The sequence below is a fragment of the Lagenorhynchus albirostris genome, chromosome 10, assembly GCF_949774975.1.
Source record: "Lagenorhynchus albirostris chromosome 10, mLagAlb1.1, whole genome shotgun sequence".
NCBI classification, from domain to species: domain Eukaryota; kingdom Metazoa; phylum Chordata; class Mammalia; order Artiodactyla; family Delphinidae; genus Lagenorhynchus; species Lagenorhynchus albirostris.
The window spans coordinates 11,940,255-11,963,203 of record NC_083104.1 but is presented as its reverse complement, the minus strand read 5'-3'; the positions used below and the strand labels follow the sequence as shown (position 1 = coordinate 11,963,203).

The following is a 22,949-nucleotide window of genomic DNA, read 5'->3' as shown; positions in this document are numbered from 1 at the left end:
GAATCAATGGGCAAAGGATTAATCTCCTAAATATATAAACAGCTCATGCAGCTCAATATTAAAAAAACAAACAACCCAATCAAAAAATGGGCAGAAGGCCTAAATAGACATTTCTCCACGGAAGACATACATATGGCCAAGAAGCACATGAAAAGCTGCTCAACATCACTAATTATTAGAGAAATGCAAATCAAAACTACAATGAGGTATCACCTTATACTAGTTAGAATGGGCTTCATTAGAAAATCTACAAACAACAAATGCTGAAGAGGGTGTGGAGAAAAGGGTACCCTCTTGCACTGTTGGTGGGAATGTAAACTGATACAGCCACTATGGAGAACAGTATGGAGGGTTCCTTAAAAAACTAAAAATAGAATTACCATATGATCCAGCAATCCCACTACTGGGCATATACCCAGAGAAAACCATAATTCAAAAAGACACATGAACCCCAATGTTCATTGCAGCACTATGTACAATAGCCAGGTCATGGAAGCAACCTAAATGCCCCTTGACAGACGAATGGATAAAGGAGATGTAGTACATATATACAATGGAATATTACTCGGCCATAAAAAGAAATGAAATTGGGTAATGTGTAGAGACGTGAATGGATCTAGAGACTGTCATACAGAGTGAAGTAAGTCAGAAAGAGAAAAACAAATATCATATATTAACGCATATATGTGGAACCTTGAAAAATGGTACAAATGAACCAGTTTTCGGGGCAGAAATTGAGACACAGATGTAGAGAACAAACATATGGACACCATGGGGGGAAAGCCGCGGGGGGGTGAGGGTCGTGGTGTGATGAATTGGGCAATTGGGATTGACATGTATACACTGATGTGTATAAAACTGATGACTAATAAGAACCCGCTGTATAAAAATAAAAATTAAAAAAAAGACAACACTCTTTTCTCCCTCCCCAAAAAAAAGAATAATCCAGGGAATTCCCAGGCGGTCCAGTGGTTAGGACTCTGCACTTCCACTGCAGGGGGCACAGGTTCGATCCCTGGTCAGGGAACTAAGATGCCACATGCCGCATGGCGTGGCCTAAAAAATAAATTAAAAAAAAAAAAGAATAATCCAGATTTGTTTTAAAAACACCACTGCTCAGACCCAGGAAGCCCAATAAAACTCAAGCAGGAAAAATGAAAGAAATCAACACCTAGACATACCATAGTGAAACTGTAGAATAGCAAAGACAGGAGACAGTTTTAAAAGCAGGCAGAGCCCAATCACCTACAGGGGAAGAGCAACAGATGTTCCTGATGGCTGACTTTTGAATGGCAACAACAAAAGCCAGAAGACAGTGAAATAAGCCCTACGGTGTACTGACAGGAAATAACTGCCAACCTAAAATTTTTACTTGGTGAAAATATCTTTCAGTAATGAAGCAAAATAAAGATATTTTAAGACAATTAATAACAAAAACATTTACCAAAGGATGTCCTTTAGGCAGAAGAGACTTTGTTTTTTTACACATTGTTTTTTTTTACTCAAAAAAGAAGAAAAAGAAGCAGCAGCCTTGGTAATTCTGAATCCTCACTGAAATTGGCTTTCAGTTGAAAATAACATCTCAAAATAGCCTCCCATCCTCCTTTATGGAGGACACTTATTCAGGAATTTGTTTCCTTAAACTGTTAACAACTTTGAAAGTACAAAATTACAAACCAATAGGTGATCATTGTTTCTCGGGATCCCATCAAGAGGAACTGTTTTCTCCTACCCCACAGCCATTCCTCTGTCAAAGATTTATGAGATACATTAATGACACAAGTAAAAAAATGAAACATACTTTTTAGAAATTAAATATTTTAAATACCATCCTTTTCAACAATAAGTTTTCTAGGGTAAAATACCCCCAAACCAACAAAATCAACAACACGACAACCTTAATCCTTTCTAGGATTTGATATCTATAGCTTTTTAAGACCCTGTTTCAAATTCAGCATCCAAAGAATAATCACGAATAAGAAAATTCCAGCATGCACATGTACTCTATTTTTAACCATTAAATTCACAGTTTATCTTTACAAGCAAACCCTGAGAGCCAGATCCATGTTTTGCCTCAAAACTGTATACATTAAAAAACAGGGCTTCCCTGGTGGCGCAGTGGTTGAGGGTCCGCCTGACGATGCAGGGAACGCGGGTTCGTGCCCCGGTCCGGGAGGATCCCACATGCCGCGGAGTGGCTGGGCCCGTGGGCCGTGGCCACTGGGCCTGAGCGTCCGGAGCCTGTGCTCCGCGGCGGGAGAGGCCACAGCAGTGAGAGGCCCGCATACCGCAAAAAAAAAAAAAAAAAAAATGAGGTCAGCGGAATTAAGAAAATGATTCATGAGAATAAATCAGAATCAGCAAACTCAGATGAGGTAGAGAACTCAAGAAACAACTAAAACAAAAGAAAAAGTCAGTTCAGAAATGAATACAAGAATACTTAAGAGAGAAAGAAGATGAAAAGGAAGAATTTAATTTAAAAAAAAGAGATAGAAATATTCAAAAGTGATAAACACTGAAAATGAATCCTACAAACAGATATATTAAGAATTCCTAAAGAAGAAAAAAAAGGTAAGGGCACAGAAAAAAATAGCAAAAACTTGAAGAAAAATTTCCTGAAATTAGAAAAAAAATTTTTGAAGCTACATATTAAAAGAACACACCCCATACCTGAGAATACTGACCCACAAAGAAACACCAAGATATATTCTGGTAAAATCACTAGATACTAAAGAAAAAGAAAAAAAAATCCTTGGGTATCTAGGCAGAAACAACAAGTAGCTTTCAAGGGAAAGAAAATTTGACTATCATCAGACTTTCAACAGTAATGCCTATTCCAAGAGAAAACAAAATAACATATATAAGATACTCAAGAAAAACAAAAGTGAACCAGATTTCACATCCAGCAAAATTGACTTCAAAGTCTAACAGGCAATAACAAACTGTCAACAATATGCAAAAACTAGGCAATACTGTCCCCAAGACCATTTCCTTAAGAATCTAGAAGAGAAAAAGCTTCATTAATCCAAATGACTAGAGAGACATTGAACATAGAAAGCATTAAACATATAGTTACTTGTGGAAGTGAGTACTCTATGTAATGGACACATGCTCTGATAATACAGAAATAGTACAACAATTTTAAAACTGGGAGAGAAACAGGAAATGCAAATGTAAAAGCTATTTTTTTTTTTTTGACCTGGTCTCAGTAATTCCATTGGTGATGGTAGCATTAGTCTTGTTATTTTGAGACTGCCATGTATAAGAGCTGGGATAAAATAAATGAGTAATTATAGGTTATTCTGATTCTATCATCCCCTGTATCCTTGAGAACCAGGATTCTTGATGTGGAAGGAAGAAGATACAGGTAATACAAAAACCGGCTAAGTTATAAACCCTAACCTAGAAACATCGGTATGAACTCATAGAGCATTTTATCATAGCTCTGCCCACTGAAGAGGCCTAGAAACAATGACCAACCTTAGGCAATGAGCACACCTAGAACCTAGACAGGGTCCTGGAATACTATTTTCTACTAAAAGGTGCTAGTGTTTCTTAAATAAATGGCTGATTCCAGGCCAGGGGGTCATTACAGAAAGCAAGGAAGCACTGACGACTAGGGTTACTCCAAAAGGACTCAGGACAGTTGCTTAAGGATCGGGGTGGGAATGAGGAGGGACTGCAAATGGGCACATGGTTCCTTTTGGGCTGGTGGATATGTTTTGCACTGGGATGGTGGTGACGGCTGCACGACTCTATAAATGCACCAGAAAAAGCTGAATAAATTGTGCACTTAAATGGTGAATTCTGTGGGATAATAAATATCTCAATAAAGCTGTTTTAAAAAGAGAAGAAAAAAAGAACTCACAAGAACTTAAAGAGGCACTCAATACCCCAAAATAGGAAAATTTGACATTCAAAAGGTATCATGATTCCAAGTGAACAAAACCCGTAAAATATTTTTAAATCCATAGGTTCATGAAGATAATTTTTTAATCCGGTGATTATACAAATCTACATTTGTGATAAAACTGCATACAACTAAATACACACATACAAATGAATACATATAAAACTGCTAAAACCAGACAAAGGTAAGTGGGTTGTGTCAATTGTCAGTTTCCTGGTTGTAAAGTTGTACTATAGTTATACAAGATGTTATCATTGAAGGAAACTGGGGGGAAGGTGCACAGGATCTCTGTATTATTTCTTACAACTGCATGTAATTTACAATATTCTTTAAATGTTTAATTTTTAAAAAAAGAAACCTAATTGGTCACTTAAAAAAAAAAAGAAAAGAGCAGACGAGGCAACCATCTCTTTATAAAAGTATCTCAATTAATAAATGAAAAAAAACCTATTAGATTATCAGAATCTTCCCACTCCCAGTGAATTAATGGGTCTAGGCACTGAGCACTAACAGCAGGTAACATCACAAAAAGAGGAAGAAGAAGACATTAGGTGCCTCGTAGTGAAAGAACACGTCACTATCTGAGGTCTTGCCACAGGGTCCAAACATGAGTCTGATCAGGCCTGGCGATCCAGCTACCAACTTGCAGGACAGAGAGGAAAGGTGAGCTGTACTGGGACAGTGCAGGCAGCAAAATTCAGACTGTGGGAAAGCCTACCGCTAAAACAACCTGGATTCTTCCACAGATAAATTGTTAGGGAAAAAAAGGGGGGCAAGGGCCAGGGGCTGGGGAGGAGCAGAGTAATGGAAGGGAAATCCATTGATTAAAAGAGTCTTAAAAGACACAAATTTCCTTTAAATAGACAAGAATAAACACTGGTAGTCTTGAGAGGCACACCTCGCAATATTACTATAAAGAAAGGCAGGGAAGCATCTACTTTAAAAAGCAAGACAGTGGCTACTTCAGGGACAGAGGGGGTGATGATAAGAATGTGGCTCGTGGATGGGATCGCTGGGGCAGGGAGCAAAATCCTAATTCTTGACTTACGGGAAGGTTACGATCATGTTTGTTTAAAAATAACACAGTAAAGCTACACATTTGCTTTGCCTGATGTTCTGTATTTGACTTTTCTTTTACAATAAAAAGGCTTTTTCTAATAAGGAAAAGTTATATCACTAGTGTTACCTATCATAAGAGAACATTTATGACATTTAAAATAATGACATTTATTTTAAATAATTATATGAAACATTTAAAATAATTATACGATAGTAAACATGTAAAACAACTATGTGAAAGTAACCAATCTTATAAAATAATCACATTTAAAATGTACATACAGATGAACCTATTTGCAAAACAGAAATAGAGACACGGATGTAGGCAACAAACATATGGACACCAAGGGGGGAAAGGGAGGGTGGGATGAATTGGGAGATTGGGATTGACATATATACACCACTATGTATAAAATAGATAGCTAATGATAACCTACGGTATAGCACAGGGAGCTCTACTCAATGCTGTCTGGAGATCTAAATAGGAAGGAAATCCAAAAAAGAGGCGATATATGTATACGTGTAGCTGATTCACTTGGCTGTACAGCAGAAACTAACACAACATTGTAAGGCAACCATACTCCAACAAAAATTTTAGAAGTAAATAAAATGTACACAAACATAAACCGTATTATTAAATTCCAGCCAGCCACTGAAGCCTGAGGAAGGTTCTGAGGCCTATTTTCTGTGTTAGAAAGGAGATTAACAAGTGCCGCTGAGTGTTAGTGACATGCCAGCGCTCAAATGAGACTTTCTTCTCAACTTAATCAGGCCTTGAAAGAGCCCTGAGACAATGTGATTCAGGATTCTCTTACGTTTGGCCATGTACCAGCTTAAGTCACCTGCTTCACTTCAAGTCACCTCATGGACCATCTCCTATCCTACACTTCTGGAAACACTGGGTTAAAAACAGGTCTGGTGCATTAGGGTGGGCCAAGACCTAAAAACAAAAACTTAGCTCTCTCGGATCACCAACAGATTCATTTCACTTGTTCCAACCCTTTCTAAACATGCTTAAAAGGTCTGCTTTTCCATTATGAGCATTTAAGCAAGAGACCAACACTACGACCCGGTAAGAGCTGCTTATCTTCATCCTAGTTACCAGCACACACACTTCACTATGGACGTAAGAGGGCACCGTCAGAGCCCAGTAATCCTCTGCCTCTGCCTTTATGCCTAATGTGCTCAGAGGTTCTCAAGTGACAGGAGGCCTTGTATCGGAAAGCACAAATTACAAAAATAAGTGCAAAGGCCCTCCCCCAGCTGAACTCCCCATCATAAAACAAGGCACCACATCCTGAGCTACTGGCTCATCAGCACTAAGCCAATCTGACCTTTGTCAAAGCCCTTTAAAAAAAACGGCGGGGGGGTAATCAGGTTATATAATAGACTTATAATATAAACTTGTAGCAAGCAAAGAAAGCTCTGAAATTCAGATGGAATTCAGTCATGTTTTTAAAACATTTTTCTAAAATACATACATAAAAGTGGCCTGATTCTCCTATAAACGACTTGAGAGCAAATCTGCTTCTACCTCATCTTTTCCCCCCCAAGTTTTGCTACGAGTTTGAAGAGAAAGCAAACCCGAGCCAGGAATGTTTAATTTTTCTGGCACTGCTGCTCACCAGAGAATAGCGACCCCAACACATAAAGATGAGATTCAGGCAGGAGTTGAAAGGGAACTTGTATAACAAAGGAAGATTAGTGCTGAGTTCCTGTCTTCGATGTCTGTATCTTAATCAGTCTCCCTTGGGTCAGCTGACCCCGTTTCCTTTCCTCTCTTCCCACCTCCTGCTCCTTCTGTGTCCTCAGCCATCCTTGTTTTGTGAACCCTCAGCTTCCCAGCTTACCCACACTCCTTTCCTTGTATATTTTGCTTTCTCATGAGACATGTGAGTAGACAAATTCTCAAATATACACAAGCCTACTAAAATGTCTGGAACAGAAATCCCAAGTTCCACTCACCACACAGGGGCTTATGGAGACCTAGTGCAGTCTCCATGATTTCCCTGGATCCCTTTATGAGAGAAGGTACACCCTGGATGGTAAGGACCAGGTCCTGGGCTCAATTTCCTGTGTACATCCACAGCAAAGGGCCCCTTTCATAACTACTACTCTGATCAAGTGAATTCAGGAATGTTTAAATAGGAAGCTCTCTCTCCATACCAGAACCTGATGAGACCAAGACTTTAAGAATAGAAGTAAAAAACATGCACATTTAACCCTCCATTCTAGAAATGGCTATGAGCAAAAGAAACCCAGAAGTGTCTAAAGCCCAGCTGAGCTCCACTTATACTCAGGTGCACAAGACAGAAGCTCACGTCAGACCTAACACTTCAGATACTGTCCCAGGTTTGTGCCATTTTCCTCAAGATAAGGTGCCCTGGTCCCATAGGCCTGTTCTACGGGCAAATCTATAGCAGGAAAATGGTGAGGCGTTTATTTTTTTTGGGGGGGGGGGTGGCGGGGCTGGTAGTTTGGATTTTTCACCCAAGCCCTTTCCAATGAGCAATAGAGAAATATGAGAGCCTGTTTAAACATTACTTACTGCCTGTTGGATATCAGACTTCACTTGCTCACTCAACATGCCTTCAAAGACAAAGGAGTCACCAAACTTCTCAGCCTAAAGGAAAGGAAGGAAATAAAAATCCAGAAAAGGTTGTAGTAACATATTTCACATGTGCCATTTTCTCTGTACGCTACTAAAGGGGTTCTTCTTGTCCAAATGAACTTAGATTTGTCTTCTAACCTCCCAAATGACCTAAAAGCATGTGGCTTCCTGTTAAAACAGGTTACTGTCACTTAGAGAGACCATTTTTATTTAAGGCTCATTTAGCTGATAAGAATGCAGACTGGAAGAGATTAGCTACTGAGACTGTGATTGTTTCTGTTGATGGAAACACATCTCCCGAAGTATTACAAATGACTTTGGAAAATAACAGGATTCTTTACATGTCAGATTACATAATCAACCTTTGTCCTTTGTTCTGCTCCTGGAACCTAGCTAAAAGAAGTAAATGGCACTGTTTGTTGATATTCTGACACACTCCACTGAGGTGTCCACTGTGCTTATAAATCTCAAGTGGCCAATTCAAACACCAGATGGAAATCTGTATTTTAATCATTTTTATTTACCATTACTGTCTCAAGTCCGTATCTACCTGGTTTTCTTTGTTGCATATGACCCCAGTTCTGGAAACACCCAATGTAGTCTCTTGGTCTCCATGATTCTACTCTTCTAGTTTTCTTCCTCCATTTCAGACTCCTTCTCATCTCCTGAAATACATGGGCACTTCTTCTTGCCCCTAAGACACTGTTCCTCCCCAGCACTCTGCCCTGGCTCTCTGCTCTTCTTACTCTACACCAGTGGCCCTCAGGCTTTGTGCAGTTGAGATCACCTGGCCAGCTTGTTATAGCTACACAGCACTGCTCCCCAAGCCCAGAGGTTCTGATTCTGTAGGTCTGGGGTGAGGCCAAGGAACCTGCCCGTGTGAACAGATAAGCTGGTGATTCTAACACAGGTGGTCTAAGAGATCACACGATGAGATACACCGACCTGCTGCTGGACAAACTCTTGAAATCCCATGATTTTAACCACCACCGGCATTTCAAATGATGTTCGTATCTCCACCTCCAGTCCTCTCCTCTCCTCACCACATGATATTAACGGCCTACTAGATCCCTGTATTTCCAGCTTTATGAGCACCTCAAACTCCTTTTGCTGATCAGAGCTCATCATCTTTTCTCCACCCCAGCTCTTATTTCTGTATTCCCTTGTAGCATCACCATGCCTGAGAACCCAGACCATTCCTTCACTCAACAACATGTACCAAACACCTATCAGAAGCCTGGCTTTGGGCTAAATGACAGAGATACAAGGTCAATATTACAGAGGCATGGTCTCTGTCCTTAAAGCACTCACATATGTGGTCACAAACAAAAGTCAAGTCAAACAAAGAAAGGAAGAATATAATTACAACTTTACTTGACCCTGTAAGGCAGAGAGTATAGAGAGAAGTCTCCTTTTGATAGGGTGGGCAGAGGAAGCCTCCCTGAGAGGGATATTTAAGCTGAGATGACTCGAGAATGAGGAGCCAGCCATGCAAAAGGGGGACAGGCAACGGGGTCAGGAAATTCCAAGCAGGGGGAAAGTATGGGCTGCACCCCCAAGATGGGAACGAGTGTCAAGTCTGCAAGGAATAGAAACAAGAACAGCAGGGCTAGAACATGGTGAGCAAGGGAAATGTGATATAAAATGAAGTTGGAGAAATGGAAGAAAAGAAACATGAATGCCATAATAATATGAAGTATTTTATCCAAAGCAGGGGTTTTAACCCTTTTTGTGCCCTGGATCCCTTTGGCAGTATGGTGAAGCTTAAGGATCTCCTTCTCAGAATGAAATGTTTAAGTGTATAAAATAAAATCAATACAATTACAAAGAAAACTAGTTATATCGAAATATTAGTAAAACAAATTTGTGCTATAGTAACATATACATATATGTTATATATATATATACATTAAATATAAATATGTATAAATAACACATTAAATAAGATCTAGTGGCAGGCCTCATAATTATCATTTCTAAAGTGAGGATGAATACAAACAATATTTTATGATCTCTGCAACAACAATAATGGGATACAAAATGTCTGTGATTTCTATTGGTGATAAAGTCATAGGCACTGCTGCCACTACTGTGGTATGTTGTCTATTCCTAACTGAAGGAAATGCTGAACTTCGGTTAGAGGGTAATAGAAATCCAGATGCAGTATTTCCCCATCCATGCTCCTAGATGCCCTAAACTCTGCTTAGTCTATCTAGTCTTGATGGGAACCCTAGTCTAAGGGAAGCTTCTTGCCTTAGAAGCCCACTTCTAACTTCATCAGACTACTGAGGAACCTGACCTGAGAGTATTCTCATGAAACAAAAGGAACAGCAACTTCTTACTACAAATAGGTACAAAAAGACAACTACTTTGTATATTTTAAGAAATTCCAAAGAAATGCAAAATCAAATTTGGATGCTGTTTTGCTTTCAGCATTCGCTCTGAAATTTTTTTTTTAAAGAAAGGAAGATGTTTTGGCCTGGAAAAAAACAAAAACAAGGACAGGGACTCCACAAACTGAAGGCAAGGGTAGGGTAGAGTCCTTTGGTAAGAAAAAAATGGGAAACCTACATAACAAGGATATTTTAGACACTCACAGAAACTTTCATAAACTAGAAAGCCTCTCTCTTCCTATTCCCGTTTAGGACAAACATCCACTTGCAGAACCTTGCTCTGTGATTCAGTGACCACAGGATAAAGCCTGGAACTGCCAAAGGAAAGCTTATGAGTCGTCAGGCACTGGAATAAAACCACAAAAATGAAAAGCTGCACTTCTGCATCTATTACTTCTGAATTATGCGATGCTTCTGGAACACCCAAACTATAAAGTTTTGAGAGGGAGAAGTGGCCTTACTTTACATGCTATCATCTCAAAAAGCCTGAGAGGACAGTGACGCTCTTTGGAAGATTAAAGCACTGACACACTAGAGCATAACGGTTAAGAAGACAGCTCCTGGGGTCACACTGGCCAGGCCTGAATCCCAGCTCCGCCACTAACCAGCTGTGGGACTCGGGGCAAATCACTTTGCTAATCCCCAGTTTGCCACCCGAAAACTAAGCTGCCTCACTGGGTTGCTATGAGAACAAAAATTACATGAAATATACAGAAAATGCCTGTCACAGCACTGGGCACATAGGAAAAAGCGGTCAACTGATAAAGTTCTTCCTCCCCATTCCAACCCCATTACCTCTGTCAAATAGCCAGTTGAGTTCACAAACTTCTCAAATTCAGCATTACTGACTTCATAGGCATCCATGTAAAAGGCATCAATAGCAACTCTCCTCGCAGGTGCTTCCCCATCCTGCTTTATCTGAGGATCATCTGTGCCCATTGTAAATACTCCGGCAGGGATGGGGACCATCTGCAGCAAAAGGGGAAACACGGGAAGTCAGGCCGTCACCGCCAGAGTGAACCTGGGTCAAGTGTAGAGCGCCAGCACACAGTAAGCACCCAACAGCGAGCCAACCTCCGCCACAAAAGCCACTGTGAAGTAAGTAAAATCATGGCGTACTCCAATGAATGATTAGTCACAAAAAGAAGTGAAAATTCTTTAGGGTAGTGATTTCTTTAGGAAAAACGCTACATAATACACATCTGCACACGCCATGGAAACAGGTCTGGAGCAACAGTCACCAAGCTGCTAATGGCTGCAGTGCAGAGGCAGGGAGAATATTCCACTTCTTTATACATTTGTGCATTTTTGTCCTTTATTATGTCCATATTTCCTTTAAATTATTTTTAAAAGCAAATATAAAAATGCCAAATACAATATTTTTTTTTAACTTTTTTTTTTTTTTTTTTTTTTGGCCACACGGCATGTGGGATCTTAGTTCCCCGACCAGGGCAACCCGCGCCCCCTGCAGTGGAAGCGCAGTCTTAACCACTGGACCACCAGGGAAGTCCCCATATATAATATATTAAAAAACCCACTGAGTGAATCTAGGTTCCCAATGATAATGGAAAAGACAAATCATTGAAATGGAAAATCTAAAAGGTTTACTAAAGGACCATGTCTTGTCCTTATTTAATACCTTATTAAAACTTTAATTGTTCCTATCTACTGTTTCACATAACCTCTAAACACCAAGAGGGTAGCAACCGAGGCTGCTTTGTTCACGTTTTCCTAGCACTAAACATAAGATCTGAGGATCACACCGAAAATTTTCAGTTAAGAAACACAGGTCCATCCTCAGCATCACTTGGGAAATCCAACATTACAGCGGTCATCCAGTTTTACTGGGTATCCTAAATATATATCCCTCTGTCCTCTCCCCTTTTCTTTTCCTCGATTAATGCTGTAGCCTCACAATTGTCTCCTTGCCTCCAGTCTCATCCCTTCACATTTCTCCCGGCTCCTCTCTAAGCCATCAACCTTCCTTTCAATCATTCATACAAGTATTTAAGCCCCTACTGAACTTTTCAAAATATCTGTCTTCTGTATCCCACACAACTTACTGAGGCTCTGCTTGGAACAGAAAAAGACTGGAAACAACCTAAATATTTTTCAATATTGGAATGATTAACTAAATTGTGGGCCACTCAGAAAATGGAAAATTAGGCAGCCATAAGAAAAGGAAAAGAAGGAAAACAACAGGAATAAAAAGACACTTTTGATATATTGATATGGAGAGATCTCACCACGATGAAGAGGAAAGTGAACAAAGCAAGGTGCACCCTAGAAAGCATGGTGTGTTATCATTTGCGTGAAAAGGAGGTGGGCAGGAGAACATAGATTCACATATTTTTTTGTATTTGCTTACATTTGCAGAACACGGCTCTGGGAAGGTATTCAAGAAACTCATGCAGTGGTTGTCTGAGGGGAAGGTTATTACGTAAGTGGAAAATTTTTCACTATACACCCTTCTACAGAATTTTTTTTGTAATTTTAAAACCATGTACTCTATTCAAAATAACAAACAATAAAGTGTCAATCTGATTATACCACTTTCCTACTTAAATTCTTCAGGGATCCCCAGCACCTTTGAGGGTTAAATATCTCAGCATCAGAGCCTAATCTCTCCCCACCTCTCTCACCCTGTACTCCACCTGCACTTCATCTCTTGTGAATAACATCAATGCTCAACGATCACCTCCTACAGAAGGCCTTTCCTGCCTGCATTTCCCTCTGCTGGCTCGGCATATCCCCCTCATTTGGGATCCTCTGATAAACACCTCTCTAAACAACCAACACACACTGTACATACTTTAATGGCTTGTTTTTACCTGCCCTAGATCCCAGGCTCCTTGGGGACCAGAAATAAAGTTTTCACTTCTATGTCCCCAGCTCCCAGTACGGTGCATAATTCACGGAAGGAAGGAAAGAAGGAAGCAAGGAAGGAAGCAAGGAAGGAAGGGAGTGGGGGGGATGGATGGATGAAGAAAGTTCGTTGACTGAAAGAGTGACATCACGGATACAATGAAAAATGTATCATTTGAATTATTCCTAATTATAAAAATTCTCTTTCTTTTATAACACCATCCCAGACATGAATAGCATGCCTGCATCACAATGAAACCTGTTTAAGAGACTCTGCTCAAAGACTGAACTAGGTTCCCACATTATTCTCATTATTCTGCAAGCATCTGGGACACAAGATTCCTCAGTCGAGATGAGAAGTCAGAATTTCACGCAGCTCTGCAAAGAAGAAGAAAAATAGAAGCCTGCAGACGAAAGCTTAAAATGATTATTAAAATGATCTAATAAAAGGTTTCATGTTTCCTAAAGGACTTTAAGAAAAAAAAAAATCTTTCCAGCAGCAGACAAGTAGGTCCTTTTCTCAGAACAGCTGTTCATCCCAAGGTGCAAACACAAGGCCTATAGGAAACTGTGCCCATTGTTCCCAATGAAGTTTTACAATTATCTCAGTTTTTCATCCCACTCTCCCTCAAGGTGAGCACCAACAATGCTAATACAATCACAACTTCCACTGTGGACTCCAGGCCTAATTTTTTTTGCTTTCATTAACCATCAGAGATAGCCAGCAATGAATAAGCCAAGTTTCCATTCTGGAGGCTATAGATAAAAATAGCCTGCATGGCTCTGACTGTATCATAATTCCCAATTTTCACTGATGAAGTCTCTGTCCTACAAATGTAGAATGTCGTTCTAGTGAAATCCAGAGCATCAGGTCTCACACTCCTAAACCAAATACCAAGAACCGTTTTGATCAGTGTGGACCTGCATGAAGGTCCAGATTCAAACAATCCGTTCGTCCTTGGAGGTAAGTTAAAACCCCTTCTGGCACATCAGTTTCTGCCACTGCCAAGCAAGCCAAAAGGACAGGTGAGTCAAAGCAACGCTCTTATCACTAGGACCGTATTTGAGCTACACACTCTGGCCACGTGCAGTGGACATCTATGATGTTTGCCCACCTGGCACCCATTCCCTCCTGTTCTTGTAAGAGCAAGTGACATCTCTTTGAAAACCACTTCTTCAACTAAGTACCTGTCTCAGGTGGAGCTGGATGACACTGCTGCATGCCCCCCACTCCCCCCCCACACACACACACCCCGCCCCTGCCCCATGACTCAGGCCTAGCCAATTACCACATTCTTTTGACCACAGAGATGTAATCAGGGATAGGCCCACGACCCAATCAAAGTTAATCTCAGAACTTTTGCTGGAGCTATGAGGGAAAGAAAACTCTTTCTCTTCCAGCTCTTTGATCATTAGAAGGAATACTACCTAAAAATGAAGCCAACATAGAAGAAAGAGGAGCTGCCAAGAGAGAGCCAAAAAGAGAGATCTGGAGATGCTGCCTGAGGCCCTGCATCCAGCTGTGTCTGGGAACATATCTGCACGTGAACTTCCCAGCCACGAGAGCCCATAAACGTCCCTACCCACACTTCTTTATCAGCCTACTAAGCTAGTTTTAAGAATCTTTTCTTTCACTTGCTTCTGTGGGACTTTTGTTTTACACACAAAAATGAAATAAGTTTATAGGCAACTCTTTTGTGTAGCACTTCTCCTTTTTCCTTCTTTCCTCTCCTCTAACCTAATAAAAAGGTAAAGGCTCCGCAGAAAGCTGGGTGGATAACAAGAGACACAAGCTCCCTGGATCTGCCCACAAGCTGCTGTCTTATCTACCTATGCAGGGCTTACCTACCTATATCATCCTGTCACTCTACTGACACTAATCATAGATGAAATGGCATTAAAGTTCCTTCAAGCCCTGGGATTTCATGATTCTATTCAGCCTCAGTTGTCACATCTGTAAAGTGGGGGATAATCTCTCACAGGATCCTGGGGAGGATAAGATACAGCAAAAAGACTGCTTTCCAAAGGTTTCTTTAAAAAGTAACTCATACCCTTAATTCCCCTGGCAGTTTCTCAATATTGTAACCAACAAAAAAAGGTAAAAGATCATTCCAGAAATTGTTACACGATGCCTAAATGTGTAAAGCGCTTGGAGGATACAGACATTAAAACAGGTCTAAAAAATTGCTTCCCGTGTAGAAAGAGATATCAGACAATCACACAAATAACACTACTTTACAGAAAATATACAAGTTTCCATCAGACATTGACAAAATGCTATGAGAATTTAGAGGATAGAAACACCACTTCTTCCTGGAGGAAAGGGGTAATAGAAGAGATGGTATTCAATCGTGTCTTGACACCTGGGTAAGCATTACCCGATCAAACCATCCTCAGACAGGAAACTGACTGACTTTACCCACATATACAGAGATACCACGTACAATTTTATTGTCTCATGATCTTCAATGCCTTTTCAAACAACTCTTTTAAAAGATACATGGAGATTAAAACATTTTGATACCTTTTTATAAAATAATAAGCTGTACAGAACATTGTTAGAATAGTTTTCTCAAGGAGCATTGTATATTTTTTAACCAGAGGGAAGTTAAGTAAAACTTGAAAATATCTATATTGTTTCCCAGACAATTCTTACTGCCATAACTTTCTAGTGAAACCTAAATTCCTTGAGGGTAAAGCCCAGTGCTATTTACTTCTCTGTAAATAGCACTTGGCAAGTGTTCATTAAATTGATTAAAATATTTTTTAAAAAAGACTCACACCTAAAAAGTGTTACATTAAAAAGGGTGAAAATGTCACCCCCAGAAACCTTAAACTACTTACATATCCCAGAACACACCATGCACTTGTACAATGCTTCATTTGTACCCATGCTATTCTCCTTCTCGCAATGTCCTTCAATCTGCCCTTCCATCCCTAACTCCTGAAAATGTCTCCTCCAAGGCCTAGCCTAATGTGGTCTTTTCTTTGCGCACTTCCTGACTTGTCCAGGAAACAAGAATCCTTTCTTCCTCTCCAAGTACTTTGTACATACTCCTCCTATAGGACTGTCACTATAGAAAAATGATGCTTGCATATAACTGTGATTGTGTGTGTGTGTGTGTGTGTGAGAGAGAGAGAGACAGAGAGAGACAGAGAGAGAGACAGAGAGAGAGAGACAGAGAGAGAGAGAGAGGTCTACCAACAAGTCAATGCCTTGAGGGTAGGGCATAGGTCTTTCTTTTCTATAAGCCCAGAACACAGTACAGAGTCTTATATAATACGTGTACCAAATAAGTATTTATTGAATTAAACTAAATAAACGGAAAACAAAAATAGATTCAGTACAATCTCAATCCAAATCCCAGCAAGTTATTTGATCGATATCAACAATACGAAGGGCTTCCCTGGTGGCGCAGTGGTTGAGAGTCCGCCTGCCGATGCAGGGGACACAGGTTCGTGCCCCGGTCTGGGAAGATCCCACATGCCACGGAGCGACTAGGTCTGTGAGCCATGGCCGCTGAGCCTGCGTGTCCGGAGCCTGTGCTCCGCAACGGGAGAGGCCACAACAGTGAGAGGCCCGCGTACCCAAAAAAAAAAAAAAAAAAAAAATACAATACTCAAGTTTATATGGAGAGGCAAAAGACCCAGAAGAACCAACACAATATTGATGAGAAAAACAAAGTTGGAGGAAAGACATTATGCAACTTACTATAAAACTACAGTAGCCAAGACATGTATTAGTTAAAGAACACCCAAACATATTAATGGAACAGCGGAGAGGGACCAGAAATAGACCTCCATAAATATAATCAAATGATCTTTGACAAAGGAGCAAAGACAATACAATGGAGCTAAGGCAGTCTCTTCAACAAATGCTGGTACAACTGGACATCCATGTGGAAAAAAAAAAAAAGAATCTAGACAGAGACCACTCTTCAAAAGACAATGTCAAGAGATTGAGAAGACAAGCAACAGACTGGGAGAAAATAGTTGCTGATGACACATCTGATAAAGGACTGTTATCCAAAATAAACAATTCTTAAAACTCAACAATATGAAAACAAATAATACAATTAAAAATGGGCCAAGGACCTTCCAAAGAAGATATACAGGTGGCAAAGATGCTCAGTATGTCAACCAAAAAATGCAAAATTAAAACAAGATACCATTACATACCTTAGAATGGCCAAAATCTGAAACACTGACAACACCAAATGCTGACAAGGGTGTGGAGCAACAGGAATTCTCATGCCTTGCTAGTAGGAATGCACAACGGTACAGCCGCTTTGGAAGACAGTTTGGTGGTTTCTTACAAAACTAAGCATACTCTTGCTATATGATCCAACAATCACATTCCTTGGTATTTACTCAAAGGTGTTGAAAATTTTATGTCCACACAAAAAACCTGCACCCAGATTTTTATAGCAGCTTTATTCATAATTGCCAAAACTCAGAAACAAGCAAGATGCCTCTCAGTAGGTGAATGGATAAACTGTGGTACATCCAGACAATACATTATTATTCAGCATGAAAAATAAATGAACTATCAAGCTATGAAAAGACACATAGGAAACTTAAATGAATATTACTAAGTGAAGGAAGCCAATCTGAAGAGCCTACATACTATATGATTCCAACTATAAGACATTCTGGAAAAGGCAAAACTTATGGAGACAGTAAAAAGATCAGTGGTGGCCACTTGGGAGGAGGGAAAGGGATGAAGAGGCAGAGCACAGAAGATTCTTAGGGCAATAAAAATATTCTGTATGATACTATAGTGATGGACATATGTCGCTGTACATTCATCCAAACCTATAAAATGTTCAACACCAACAGTGAACCCTAATGTAAATTACAGTTGACTCCTGAACAACACGGATTTGAACTGCAAGGGTCAACTTATACATAGATTTTTTTTCAATAGATACATACTTCAGTACTACATGACCTGCACTTTGTTGAATCCTGGAATGCAGAACCACAGGTATGGAAGGCCAACTGTAAAGTTATACTAGGATTTTTGACCACGCAGGGGGCCAGTGCCCCTAATCCACATGTTTTTCAAGGGTCAACCGTATAGACTTTGGGTGATTATGATATGTCGGTGTAGGTTTATCAATGGTAACAAATGTACCACTGTGGTGGAGGATCTTGATAATGGGCAAGGCTATGCCTGTGTTGGGGCAGTAGGTATATGGGAAATCTCTTTACCTTCCTCTCAATTTTGTTGTGAACATAAAACTGCTCAAAAAAAATCCTTTTATTTAAAAAAAGAAAGAAAATTAAGAAAATAAAAGGTTATCACTACGACCATGTATCTCACATAATATTGGACTTCCTGAATTCAGAATAAATGGCTAAGTGTCAGAATTAGACCAAAGTCATCTGCACATGAACTAAAACATCTGAAACCAAGGAAAACAGACAAAGAACAGCCTCCTATGAATTCCTTTGTCTTGATAAGAAGTCTACTTCAGGTTCAAGCATTAAGTTTAAGAGTCCTTGAAGGCTTGTGAGCTGTGTTCTCAACAACTGCTAGTTTACTAATAACTTGGGATGCTGCCAAACATTATAGAAACTGAGTGCAAGGGAAGATAAACATAAAATAAATGCACATATACAAAATATAAGTTAATTAATTATATATTTTTCCCTTTATAAAATGAATGCAAGATATGGCCAAAGATGAGCCATACAATACTCAGTCCGGATGTGAACCCACTCTAAAGGGATGAAAAATGGATATCTTATAATGATACGTACATCACATTCTGGAATCAATAGGACACTGGAGCATTTAAAATGAGGAATGTTCAGTACTGGCCAGAAGGTTCTCGGCAAAAGTTTGACACAGACCAATGTACATGCAAATAAGACAACGCCCCCGTTAGTTACAAAGCAGATAAACAGAGGGCTTTCCCTACAGGAGGAGGGAGAAACTGATTATCAATTACCATTCAAGTTATAGAGGAACTAAAATCAAGTATGGCCAACACACTACAACTGTAACCAAGGCTCCCCACAACACAAAAGATAAACACTAAGAATGCAGGGAATCCTCTGAGGAACAACAGGAAACATTTTAAAGGCCAGTAATTATACAGGATGGAGAAACAATGAGAAGTCCAGCTACCAACCTCCTAACACTCTATACCCAAGTCACAAAATTATAGTCCTGACTCCCCTCCCTCTCACAACCTAGCTGGGGAGAGACACCAACAGACAAATATCTTCAGTAATGGTTATGTCAGAGCAAACAGGTACAACTGCGGCAGCATATGGAAATACTGAAGGGGAAGGAAGGAAAGAGTTCAGGTAAGGCCTGCAGGAGGATGTTACCTCTCACCTAAGAACTGAAAATTGGTCAGAATTAACCCACAGGAAAAAAAAAAAAAACTTGGACAGAAAAAGCTGGAAAGGGTGTACTAGTATTCAAGAAGAAGAACTTTGGGAGTCAGCAGATCTAAGTTGTTTTCACAACCATACCAATATGCAAAATACCTGGAATGGTAAGAACTAAGGAACAGTTACTAACTTTTTGTTTTTTGTTTTAACTAAGAACTAAATAATAGTTATTATTAATGTTATTATTTACATATCCTAGCACATAAAACATTCAGGCACTATGCAAGGTATAGATAAACGATAGTAATAAAACAACTACTGTTTACTTAGTCTTTCCCATGTGCTAAAGTGCTAGGAATAGCAGAATAAATAAGACAAGTCCTTGTCGTCAAGAAGCAGAGTCTACTGTCAGAGACTACTGATAAGTAAACAACAAGGTTATAGACACTGACACCCAGTGTCCTGATTCCTTCACAATTAATGAGACGAACGCAGGACTTAAACCCACATCTATCTGACTTAAAATTCTGAGAACCTCATCAAAAAGACAGGGTGCAAGAACGAGGAAGCAGGAGATAAGAGGTAAGAAAAGGAAAGACAACTGTCCTCAAACCAAACTCCCTAATGCTCAGCACTACGCAGAGCCCCAAGACCCACCCGTTTCGGAGGGCGGAAGAACTTCTCAACAAACTGGATCTGCAAGTGCGCAATTTGGCAATGTAATTATAATCTTTACTTGCCTTCCTCCAACCCCTGGCCTTACCCATCCCAACCCTGTCGAGGAACCCGGCGCCCCCCACCCGTCGTCAGGGAACCAAGAGAGCACCTTGGTGGGCGGGAACGGTCGCTCTCCGGCTACCGAGCCTGGGGCGTTCGCCTCCCGCGAGTATCGGTGCGCGGCCGCCGAGCTGCCATGGGCCCCGGGCCGCTGGGGAGTGCCACAACCGCACGAGCCCGCGAGGGACGCCGCGCCCGCCTCGGCCCCGACCTCTTCGCCCCCCGCCGCCCTGCCCAGCAGCAAGAGCAGAGGCAAAGAGAGAACGAGACCGAGCCCGCCGCCTCGTCCTCCAGCCGGCCCTAGCGCGGGCGCAGCCATCTTTTCCCACTAGCCATGTGACCCTTTGGGTCACGTGGCCCCGCCCTCCTTAAAGGGGCCAAGCCCTAGGCCGACTTCAGTGTCCCTAAGAGTTGCCCTCTTTCCACCTCTCTCCAGGTACCTCTCCTTTAGAGCCTTCCTCCTTGGCTCTCCTGACGTGAAAACAAGAAAACCCAAAAAGACTTGGCCTTCCTTAGCCTGTGCGCCCCATTATTATTTTTAGGTTGAAAAAATTATAATCGAGTTTATTGAGCATTTGTTGTGTGCCAGGCAATACACTAGGTGAGCACTTTATTTTTTGAAATCTCATTTAATCCTCACGAGGACCCTGAATGTTGAGTGCACAGAACAATTAAGTGATCTGCCCAAGGTCACAAGGCAAATAAATGTCAAAAGACGAGATTTAAACCCAGCTACACTGAGTCTCTAACACATACCTTCAAACCCTGAGTTTTAAACCATTATGCTGTAATGCAGGCAATTCAATAAGCTTCCCTTAACAGGAAAATGGAAGATGAACGTGTTGAAGGACACCTCACCAAGGGATACAGTTAGAGAAATCCCTACTGTGGCTCTCAAAGTGTCGTCCCAGACCAGCAGCATGAGCATGACCCGGGAACTTGTTAGAAATTCAATACTCAGAATGTCTGGGGACAGGACACATCAATCTGTGCGTTTAACAAGTTCTCCAGATGATTCTAAAGCATACGGATGCACACTAAAGTTTGAGAACCACTGTTTCATAAGACCCAATCTCTTCAGGGGGAAATAAAAGGCAAAACAAAAACCAGAAAGAGGGGGGACCTATAGATTAAATATGACATCTCACACAATTGTAGTATATATGAATCTTATCTAAAAAGTGATTCAAACCTACTGATCTCAAATTTTTTAGGATAATCAGAGAAATATGGCCACTAAATCAAGTTATGATATTAGATAAAATTAAGAATTACTGTCAATTTTGTTTTTAGTTTTTTTAGAGTGGTAATGGTATTTGTGGGTATGTTTTTTAAAAGAATCCCTTCCTTTGAGATATATGTATTGAAATAGATGATAGATAGATAGATAGATAGATAAAAAGACATGCTGTTGCCAAGGAGTTGCTTCTCAAAATATGGTGAATGGGGGGATGGCTAGAGATGAAACACAATCGGCCATGAGTTGGTCATTGTTAAAGCTGGTTTATGGATTTTTCAGTGGTTTTTGTCCTATTCTTTCTAGTTTATGTTTGAATTTTTTTAATATAAAGGAAAGTCCGTGGTGATCATTTTGCAATACATACAAATAGGGAATCATTCTGTTGTACACCTGAAACTAATCTAATATGTCAACTATATCTCAAATGAAAAAAAACAGGTGAAAAAAATTTTAAGTCCTTCCATACTTGCTATTTTACAGTTTGCCAAGAGCTTTCACACATTTTCTCATTTAACATCACAACCCCTTGGCAAGAAATCTACTATTACTATACCCATTTTACAATTGATGAGGCTAAAAGATCAATGCTTTAACCAAGGTTTTACATGTTAACTGTGCACAAATATAGATTCCAGGTCAGAGATAATCTTTGTCAGTCTCTTTGCAAGTGTTCAATCTCAGCACAAGCCTGCTGCCCTACCGAGCCCTGAATTCCTTTGATTGATGGTCCTGCTACACTATTAGGCGATAAGCTTCATGAAGGCAAGGATCCTGCCTATTTGTTCACCATTGTAATTGCAAAATTAGGCCAAGACCTGGCACTTAATAAACACTTAGTGAGTATTTATTTAGTTAATGGAAAAATGAATGGCAGTAATCATGACCTCTTTCCCTTAAAGAGAAGCAAATTGTTGAGAAAATAATACAGATTTTAGACTCAGAAAGAGCTGTGTTTAAAGCCGGCCAATTACAAGAAGCATTCACCTTTCTAAGCCACTATTTCTTCATATGTGAAACGGGGATAATAATAGCACCTTCTTACAGATTTTATGAAGATTAAGTGAGATAACGTAAAAGTCTTAGCATTTCACAATACCTCAAAAAAAATGTTTGCTATTATTAGCCATCATTATCAAAGATGGAAACTTTGTTGATTCTCCAGGAAGTATCAACCTTCTCTCTCAATTCATTAAATAATTTCTTATTGGTCACTCACTAATCAATGAGTAAGTGGGAAAAAATGATGAGAAATCCATAGGTGAGAAGGCCATGCTAGGAATCAGAGTTAAAAGTACAGCTCAGCAATCAACTCTACACCAATTAGGGCAATTTATCTAGACTTTCCCTCACGCTCTGACTCCCACTTAAGTTCCTTCTGCTGGTCTTCTTGCCCCTTCCATCTAATGAAGCTAGATGAAAGACCTCAGACCTGACAGTGACTTCTGTGTTCACTAAACAGCAAGACCAGTGTGACTGCAGTAGAATGAACAAGGGAGGGGGGAAAACAAAGGAGGTCAGAAAGTAACAGGGGGCCAGATTATGTAGGATCTAGTAAGCTTTTACTCTAACTGAAAGGCAGTGTCATTACACAGTTTTTTGTTTGTTTGGTTGGTTTTTTTGCGGTATGCGGGCCTCTCACTGTTGTGGCCTCTTCCGTTGCAGAGCACAGGCTCCGGACGCGCAGGCTCAGTGGCCATGGCTCACGGGCCTAGCCGCTCCAGGGCATGTGGGATCTTCCCAGACCGG

General features: G+C 40.3%; 1 protein-coding gene across 7 annotated transcripts in view; it reads right to left on the bottom strand.

The window, feature by feature from the left end:
• Positions 1–20,283, bottom strand: part of SUMF1 (sulfatase modifying factor 1) — a 111,620-nt gene extending 91,337 nt beyond the window's left edge. For 5 of the 7 annotated variants that reach the window (XR_009542716.1, XR_009542717.1, XM_060161327.1 and 2 more), the window contains exons 1-3: positions 20,013–20,283; positions 10,769–10,942; positions 7,518–7,592 (exon numbers count right to left, since the gene is read on the bottom strand). Coding sequence is in view for 5 of the 7 variants with exons in the window: in XM_060161327.1 (XP_060017310.1) it covers positions 7,518–7,592; positions 10,769–10,942; positions 20,013–20,282 (519 nt within the window). In the remaining 2 variants the exon portion in view is untranslated. Of the gene's footprint in view, positions 1–7,517; positions 7,593–10,768; positions 10,943–12,341; positions 12,395–20,012 lie in introns of all 7 variants that reach the window. The other 2 variants (XM_060161331.1, XM_060161330.1) reach the window with 2 other exon arrangements.
• Between the last annotated feature and the right edge of the window lie 2,666 nt (positions 20,284–22,949).